The sequence below is a fragment of the Myotis brandtii genome, unplaced genomic scaffold (genome assembly GCF_000412655.1).
Source record: "Myotis brandtii unplaced genomic scaffold, ASM41265v1 scaffold209, whole genome shotgun sequence".
NCBI classification, from domain to species: domain Eukaryota; kingdom Metazoa; phylum Chordata; class Mammalia; order Chiroptera; family Vespertilionidae; genus Myotis; species Myotis brandtii.
This window is the reverse complement of record NW_005357806.1, coordinates 1811464-1820790: the sequence shown is the minus strand read 5'-3', so window position 1 is coordinate 1820790 and position 9327 is coordinate 1811464. Positions and strand designations below refer to the sequence as shown.

Below are 9327 nucleotides of genomic sequence, written 5' to 3'. Positions count from 1 at the left end.
CCGCCCGGGCCTCCTGGCATCAGAGCTCCTTCCACAGCACACACACGGCGAGGGAGAGGGACGCCGGGCCCAGTGTCGCCGTGGATGCGGGCGGGAGGAGGACGCACCTGACCGCGGGCCAGGTGGCTGCAGGAAGCGGGACCGTGCTGGCGGAGAGAGCCGTTTTCACCGACGCCCAGCTCAGGTGAGGCCCCTTCTCAGTCTGCAGTTCCCACGGCCCCCAGGCCGAGCTGGCACTTCTGAGGCTGCAGAGAAAGGTGTTCAGAGATAAGTGTTCCAGGAACCGCTTTGCGGGCAGCTGCGAAATTGACAGGTTAGCCTATTTACCTCGGGGACAGAGGCCAGGCTGCCTGCTCAGAAGGCAGCCTTGGAGGGAAATGTGACAATCAGTCCATCTGTTACACTTCCAAATTCGATGCTGGTTGAAGGGTTATGGCTCCCTCTCGGCTCAATGAGCGCTAACTCCAATAGACCAGGAAATGGATCATTGCATGGATATTCTTGAAATAAAGGAAGGAAAAAGGCAAAAAGGGCTGTTCCAGGTGCTGAGTGAACCTCAAATGCTATTTTGATAACTACTACCACAGAAAGACTGATGGCTAAGCAAGGCAGCTAATTTTTAGATGTCTCCTTCCTTCTATACCCAATACGTTTTTGTTTTAAAGAATGTTTTAATTTAAAAAAAATTGATTGATTGATTTTAGTGAGAGAGAAAGGGAAACATTGATTTGCTGTTCCACTTATTGATGCATTCATTGATTGGTTCTTGTATGTGCCCTGACCAGGGAACGAACCCACAACCTTGGCATTAGGTGCTCTAACCAACTGAGCTACCCAGCAAGGGATACTTCTTTATTCAGTGATTTGGAGGGTATTTTTTGGCAATACCAATTAATTTTAAAAATTGAATTTTCAAAGTTATTCCTTTGCCTGTCTTACTTTGGCTTGACTAATCTTACTTTGGAACTAAATCCTATTCAAATTTAATGCTGGGGCACAAATTTTATAAACTGAGGAAAAAGTTACATAGAGAAAGGTTTAAGAAATGGATGCATGATTAAGTTATTAGGTCCTGAAATAATGATGTATCATTATGGTAAAACATTAAATATATGATTTTTGTTTGATTTTTAATGTTGCTTAGTGGAAGTTGTCACCTTTAATTATCACTTTAAGTGACGTTGTACAGTAAAATCATTGACTATGCAGGTACTCCTGATAGTAGATGATAGGGCTAGTCTAAACTCAAAGCAGGAAATATTTTTTATAACCTTTCCATAATCCCACCAAGTTTTCCTGCCTTTCAGCATGGCACATAAGGCCCATGTTTTCCCCTGCTTATCACTCCAGTCTCATCTTTCTTATCTTCACCCTTTGTCACCACCCTCCCCACACCACCCCCACATAACACTCAAACCACTTGGAACCTCTTTTATTTCCCTTAATGGAAGATATTCAAGCATATATTTCCTTTTTCCATCTAGCTACCTAGCTACCTAGCTACTTACCTACCTGTCATCCCTTTCCCCCCAGTAGCTCTGATTTCGCCTGGCTTAGCTCAGATACACCTTTTCCCTGACCACTCCCCTCTCCGTCTAGTCTAGGTGCCCCAGTTAGCTGCACTGTGTGACTGTCTCTACCAGAATAATATATTATGGTTATCCATTTACTTACCTGCTCTCCCTCTAGACTTTGAGCTTCTTGTGAGTGTGTCTTATCTTTATATCCTCAGCACCCTAAAACAGAGGTAGGTCCATAATAGTCACTATGTAAATGAAGGGTGAGAATGAAGGAATTAAAGAAGGGAGAAATGAAATATAAACTCTTTCCATCTTTTATTACCCACATTCTGGAAGAAGTATTAACCACACTATTTCAGGTCATTGTTTTAACAAATAGGGTACATTTTATTAGAATAATTATATTTCAAAGAAGAGAAGGAACACTTGGGATTAAGAAATATAAAATAAAGGGAAAGATATCTATTGACTAGAGCAGCAGTTCTCAACCTGTGGGTCACAACCCCTTTGGAGGTCGAACGACCCTTTCACAGGGGTCGCCTAAGACCATTGGAAAACATATATATAATTACATATTGTTTTTGTGATTAATCACTATGCTTTAATTATGTTCAATTTATAACAATGAAAATACATCCTGCATTTCAGATATTTACATTACGATTCATAACAGTAGCAAAATTACAGTTATGAAGTAGCAACGAAAATAATTTTATGGTTGTGGGTCACCACAACATGAGGAACTGTGTTAAAGGATTGCAGCGTTAGGAAGGTTGAGAACCACTGGACCAGAGGCTTAGCGCACGAAATTCTGGCACGGGTATGGTCCCTAGGCCTGGCCTGTGATCAGGGCCATCTTCCCCGGCTGCCCACAGCCGGCCCCGCCCCCTGCCGTCACCCACTCCTGGTTCCCTGTTCATCATTGGGCAATCAGAGCCTGCCGGCTGGAGGGAGGGACCAAGAAGTCAGCTGTTCCTGCCCGCTCGCCAGCCCCGCCCCCACCGCAGTTCACCCTCTGTGTGTGGGCTGACCGGTGGGGTGGAGGCCTTGGCCTGGTGCTGCCCATGTCCCCTGCCACCCACCCCTGGTTCCCTGTTCGTCATCAGGTGATAGGAGCCTACCAGCTGGGGGGAGGGACCTGAGAGGTGGTCAGTGCACCTCATAGTGACTGGTTGTTCCACCATTAGGGTCAATTTGCATATTACCCTTTTATTATATAGGATGATTCCTAAAGTTGCCATTCTAGAGATCAGAAACCATAGAAAGGAACTCTCTTTGAAAATGTTGCTTTCTACGGAAAAGCAGAGATATTGCCTATAATGAGGCAAATAGGTGATCAAGGTGCTGTGTATGCCTGACTCTCTTCCCTGCTTTGGTGTGCCCCTGGCTCATGTCAGTGTCTCAGGCTGTCCCCTGCGAGTCCTGCTGCTGGGGATGCTCTTCTTTGTGTTGTCTCGCATTTCAAACCTACCCAGCCCCTATTAATTTATCTTTATTGTTGAAAGTATTGGAGATGTCCCCCTTTCTCCCCCATTGACCCCCTCCACCCCACACCCGTCTTCGGAGGTGTAGCCCTATCCTAGTACCTGGGAATCAGCGTGCAGCAGGGCTGTGCTGTTAGCCAGCGGGGACACTGGTTGCTGAGGGATTGAACACATAAAAAAGTATTGTTTGTTATTTACTGCTAAATAGTTCATATTCTGACCAGGGATATTTTACACTGCCTCCTCTTAGCGTTTTCATTTACATTGACATCATTTTAACATATTCACTAATAATATATTGAAAAGACTCAGTTCTAGAGAGTATGTTCAGGGGATAATGGGTCCTGATCCCCTCTTCCATTCCCAGCCCCATTCCCAAGCCCCAATTCTGCAGATTTCAGGAAGTGCTTGATGAGTGAGAGTGAGGAGGGAGGGAGGGAAGAAGGAAGGGAAGGAGGGAGGAAGAGAGGGAGGGAGGGGGGGGAGAGGAAGAAGGGGATGGAAGGGAGGAGTGCTGTAGGAGAATAGAGGAGGAAAGGAATAGCTCTAGCTGGGAATAGGTACACAAGAAAGATTTCACAGAAGTGAGGATATTTGGGTTGAATCTTGAAGAATAGCTAAGAATTAGGCAGAAGGGTGGGCTTTCTAGAGAAATCAGGGAGTGGTTTGTGAAGAGGCATGCAGTGTTAAGAAAAGGATTAAAAGTCACATGTGATTGGAGGATGGGGTGGTTGATCAGAGGAGGGGGAAGAGGGGATTGAGGATGGTAGGATTTGGAGCCAGACTGGGGTCAAAACATAAGCTATGTTTTAGAGTTGGGCATCACAGACAGTAGCAAAACAGAAAATTGACACCCTGACAGCTGCAGCAAACCTTCTATTGAGGAAGTTTCATTAAGTTTGGGAATTATTTTTGATGATAAAGAAAAATGGCACTAGATTGGCTAGGAGTGCATGCAGAGCTTCTTTGTGAATCATGTTCAGGAAAATGAACGATTCAAATAATGGAATTATTTTTGGAAATTCAAACTCTCCTGAGTCATTTATGACTTATGAAGTGGATTAATGGTTGAATCTTGGGGCGGGGGGCGGGGTGGAGCTGTATTAAGCAGAAGGCTATTCCAATGCTATGTGTGATCTTTTATCAATTAAAAAACCTGCAGTGGTAGATGCTAAAGACTTAAAATTTCCATTAAAATGAGACTGGTAGAGTTTTGGTGTCTCTGTAAAGGCATTGGAGTCTATGCATGAAAAATATTTCCATCTCTTTTAAAAGGGTATATATATACTCAAATTCTGGTTTTAATGGTAATAGCCTGTTTTGGGTTTTGTTTTTGTTTTTTTACCAATTAAATTAATTGGTTTTAATGGTAATAGCCTGTTTTGGGTTTTGTTTTTTTACCAATTAAATTAATTCCTCAGGCACAACATTTTAAAATATGAGATCATTATATAATTCTCAGTATAGATGCCAGAACTGTTTTCTGCCTAATTTTTAATGCTCTTACGCCCATGAGGTAACATTTCTGTGTTTGAACATGTGTTTCAGAAGCAGTAGGTATTAGTTTTTAGTTATGAGGCTCATTTATCCCCTCACCTATGCCACATCCACCCTACACAAATACAACAGTCACAACACAACACATAGTCACATCTGAACACGTGTGCATATATTGTGCATTAGTCTGATACAGGAGAGAATTTACTTACTGTGCTTGCTAGAAGATACTGGAAAACACCCTCCCACAGAGTTTACAACCTGGAATGAATCAGGCATAACCCTCTTTGAAGCCAAAGCAGGGTCATAGGTTACCTTTAAGACATGTTTTTAGCTACAATTCTAAGATTAACAGTTAGTGTCCTGTGTGGTGTCACAGAGTCAATGCTTAAGGAAGCGTATTGATAATAGACTGTCTAATCAGGTGTCCCTCGAGGCAGAAATAAAAGGGGAGAATGCAATGTCATTCTATGAGGCATTTGGGAGTTATTGTTTATTTATTTTTTTACAAGTAGCATTTTAATTGTCCTCAGTAAATTATCCTCTTAGTGTCAAACTGCCTCAGATTTTATCATCACTATAAATACCTACAATTAGTAAAAAACGAAAGTATGCTACTAGCTAGACATAATCTCAGTATCATTACAATAGCAAAGGAAATGAAAACATGATGTGTATAATATTTTTTAGGAAAATGCATATTTGTAATTGCATTAAATCATTACCTTTCCTGATAGATTTTGTCAAACCAGCATGACTTATTTTAACAGAACAAACTCAGTTTTCCTGGCTTTTACTGTTTATATACTATTATACTCATTGAATAAGAACACTTTTTGAATGCTTTTTTAGAAGCTTATTTTTAGCTGAAATAATAGATTCTGTGCAGCATTGAGAAAAATGTAATGATTTTTTAGGAAAGGTGTTTTCTTTACAGGTGAAACATTACCAAGGTAGCAATAATTTTTTACTCCTGTGACCAGATTTCTTTTAAATTTTACCTAAAGTGTTATTGTGCCTTTAAAGTCACTTTTAAGATGAAATGCTCACATTGTCCATATTTATCTTAAACAGAGTTCAGTTTCTTTCTTTGGTCTATGTTATGATTCTGCTCAATTCACTGATGTCTTCTGAGACTAGTCTGACCAGAGCTGGAGTATTTCTGCTTCTAGCTTCCTGTACCTTCTGATCTCAGATTCCGATTTTTCTCTTGGCTGAAGAAGAGCCAAGACTCAGATGTTCTAGGTGTTTCCCGATATTAGCCGAGTCATCTCTGGAAGATCAGGTTGGTAGGCAGGGGGGAGCAGGTGGGAATTTTGCTGAACCTGTGACTGTTTGTCTAGGAATGCAGACCTGGAGATGACCCTGGAGCGGGCTGTGAGTATGCTCGATGCAGACCACACACCACCCGCCAGGATTTCCGTGGCAGCCACCTTCATACAGCACGAGTGCTTCCAGAAATCCGAAGCACGGAAAAGGGTGAGTAGCATCTTAAGTCTATTGCAAAACTACATTTCTAGTGGGGGGATTATAGTTCAAAAAGGTGTGCAGTGAAAACTGAGTTTCTCTCCTACTCCAAACCCCAGCTTACTCCCCATTTCCCTCTTTTCCTCTTTCTCCCATTCTCTCTACTTCTCCCTCTCTCCTTCACTTTCTCTCTCTCCCTCTCTCTCTCTTTGTCTCTCTTATTAGTTTCTGGGTATCTTTCCAGAGATACTTTATGCATGTAAAAACAATTATTGGATGGGTTGATTTTGTTTGAAACAAAATCACAAGTAGTAGCAGATTATTTACAATACTCTGTACTTTGTTTTCATTTAATATCTTGGAAATCTTTCATATATATTAGCTCTACTTTATTTTTTAAAACTGCTGCATAGATTTCTGTTGTATAAATACACCAGTTTAGTTTGTTCATTTTTAAAATACCTTTACTAAGGTATAGTGTGACAAAGTTTTGACATGTTTTTGGCACTGTGAAAAATCATCACAATCAAGATAGTGAGTATAGCCCTAACCGGTTTGGCTCAGTGGATAGAGCATCGGCCTGCGGACTCAAGGGTCCCGGGTTCGATTCCGGTCAAGGGCATGTACCTTGGTTTCGGGCACATCCCCAGTGGGGAGTGTGCAGGAGGCGGCTGATCGATGTTTCTAACTCTCTATCCCTCTCCCTTCCTCTCTGTAAAAAATCAATAAAATATATTTTTTTTTAAAAAGATAGTGAGTATATCCATTACCTCCAAAGTTTCCTTGTGCCCCTTTGTAATCCATACATCCCACCCCTCCCCAATCCACTTCCAGGCCCTAGGCAGCCAGTGATCTGCTTTCTGTTACTGTATGTACATTATAGCATTTTCTTTATCCATTCATCTATCAGTGGACACTTAGGTTGTTTCCAAAATTTTGTTAAGAAATTATACAGCTATATTTATAAAGGTTATTAATCTCTGATTTTCTTTTCTTGTAATGTCTTTGTCCAGTTTTGGATTGAAGGTGATACTAGCCTAACAGGATAAATTGGAAAGTATTCTCTGCTCTTCAGTTTTCTGAAAGAGTTTCATTGTAGTTATTTCAGACAAGAAATCTCCTGTCATTCTTATTCTGCCTCTGTATATAATGTGTCTCTGCCCCTCCCCGACCCCATCAAGCCAAGTTGCTTGTAATAGTTTCTGTTTATCACTAGTGTTGGGCAATTTGGTCACAACATATCTTGGTGTAGTTTTCTTGTGCTTAGGAGTTCGTTGAGCTTAAATTTGTGGATTTCTACTTTTCATCACATTTGGAATTTGGGTTGGAAATATTTCACCATTATTTTCTCAAATATTTTTTGGCCCTCCTTTGGGAACTCTATTTACATACATATCAGGCTGCTTGAAGTTGTCCCACAGCTCACCCATACTCATTTTTCTTTCTTTTTTCCCCCTGTGTTTCCTTTTGGATAACTTCAATTGCTCTACTTTAAATTCAATAATCTTCTTCAATACTTAATATGCCATTAATCTTAGTCAGTGTATTTTTATATTTCATAAATTATAGTTTTCATCTCCAGAAGTTAAATTTGGGTCTTTTTTATATCTTCTATGTCCCTACCTAACTTGTTCCATCTTTCCCCAAGATTTCTGAACATATGGAAGACTGTTTAAATTGCTGCTTAAATTCCCTTGTCTGCTAATTCTAATATCTGTGTCCATTCTTGGTGGGTTTCAGTTGATTTATTTTTCTCCTCATTATGGGTCATATATCTCTCCTTCTTTGCATGCCTGGAAATTTCTTATTGAATGCCAGGTATTATGAATTTTATCTTGCTGGATGCAGGATATTTTTATTTTTCTGTAAAGACTCTCGAGCTTTGTTTTAGACTGCAATTAAGTTACTTGAAAACAGTTTGATCCTTTCAAACCCTGCTTTGGAAATTTGTTTGGTGGGACCAGAGCAGCATTTACTCTAGAACTAACTATCTCTTTATGGCAAGATACTTCTGAGAACTCTACCTAATGCACCATGAATTAGGAGGTTTTCTGGCTAAGTGAGAATAGGAGGGTTTGTGGTCCATGTGAGCAAGAGGAGCTGTTCCCTTAATCCTTTTAGGTGGTTATCTCCCTGGCCTCAGACACATACATTTATTAATACTCTGTTGAATACTAGAGTGTCTTTCTCTGCAGCTCTTCTCTCTGGTACTTTTCCCTGCAAACTACTGGCCTCTTTGTTTTTCTTAGACTCTGCACTGTCTCCTCAACTCTGCTTGTGGAATTCCACTTATTTCCCTCGATGCACTTCCATCGCCTGGAACTCTCTCAAGGCAATGATCCAAGACAGCAGTGAGGCTCACCTTGCTTGTTTTCCACATATTGAGTCATTTTCCATCATTGCTCCCCACCCCCCCATGTCCAGTTATTGAAACCATTGTATGCTTTGTCTGGTTTTTTTTTTGTTTGTTTCAGGCCATAGATAAATTCAGTCCTTTTTACTATTGAGTCATTTTTTATTTTGATAAATAACTCCTTAATAACTCCTCGCCCAAATTATACAAATTTACACTCCCACCAATATCGTGAATTATTACTACCACAGGATGTTATTTTTTTGTTTGCTTTTTTTGTTCATCTGACAAGCCAAAAAAAGCATCTCTTTGTAGTAGAAATTTTACTATTTTTTTGAAATCAAGACTAATAGTTGATTAGTTAATCAAACAGAGTTACCGAGAAAATGTTTTTTAAAATTATACACATATACACTTACAGAGTTTGTTATCATCTTTCTTACATAAATGGTGCTCTTTATGTATTATTTGCCATTTTTAGTTTCTTTAAAGTGAAATAAGAACTTAATGGCACTAATTCCTATGAGTTCAAATCCTTCTAGAATTGTATATGTTATCTACTCTTTTAAGTTAATGTTATCTACAAATAATTACAGAGATTTTTAGAGTTCTTCACCTTTATGTAACCTTTCCAAAGCACTCAGATTAATTTTCAGAGAGACAGGACTCTTTTCATACTTATATTTCATTCATTTTCAGAATCCTATATAATAAAAGGGAAGCATGTAAATTGACCATCCCTCCACTATGCTCACTAGCCAATCAGGAGTGAGTATGCAAATTAACTCAGCAAAGATGGTGGGTTAATTTGCATATACAGGCACTGGGTGGAGAGCAGAGTGGGAGATCAGAGGCTTGTGGGGAGAGCAGAATGGGAGAGGTGGCAGAGAGTGGAGCGGCTTGGGGAACTTGGCTCCCCAAGGCACCAGACGGAGAGCAGAGAGGGAGAGCTGGTGGCTTGGAGGACTTGGCAGAGTGGGAGGCCGTGGGACAGAGACAGAGCAGG

The 9327-nt window shown here is 40.5% G+C and overlaps 1 protein-coding gene across 1 annotated transcript in view; it reads left to right on the top strand.

Moving 5' to 3' along the window:
- PKP2 (plakophilin 2) overlaps nucleotides 1-9327 on the top strand; it is a 73210-nt gene that overhangs the window by 13513 nt on the left and 50370 nt on the right. Inside the window, exons 5-6 of the mRNA XM_014539241.1 lie at nucleotides 4-184; nucleotides 5845-5980. Of these exons, the coding sequence (XP_014394727.1) occupies nucleotides 4-184; nucleotides 5845-5980 (317 nt within the window). The remainder of the gene's footprint in view (nucleotides 1-3; nucleotides 185-5844; nucleotides 5981-9327) is intronic.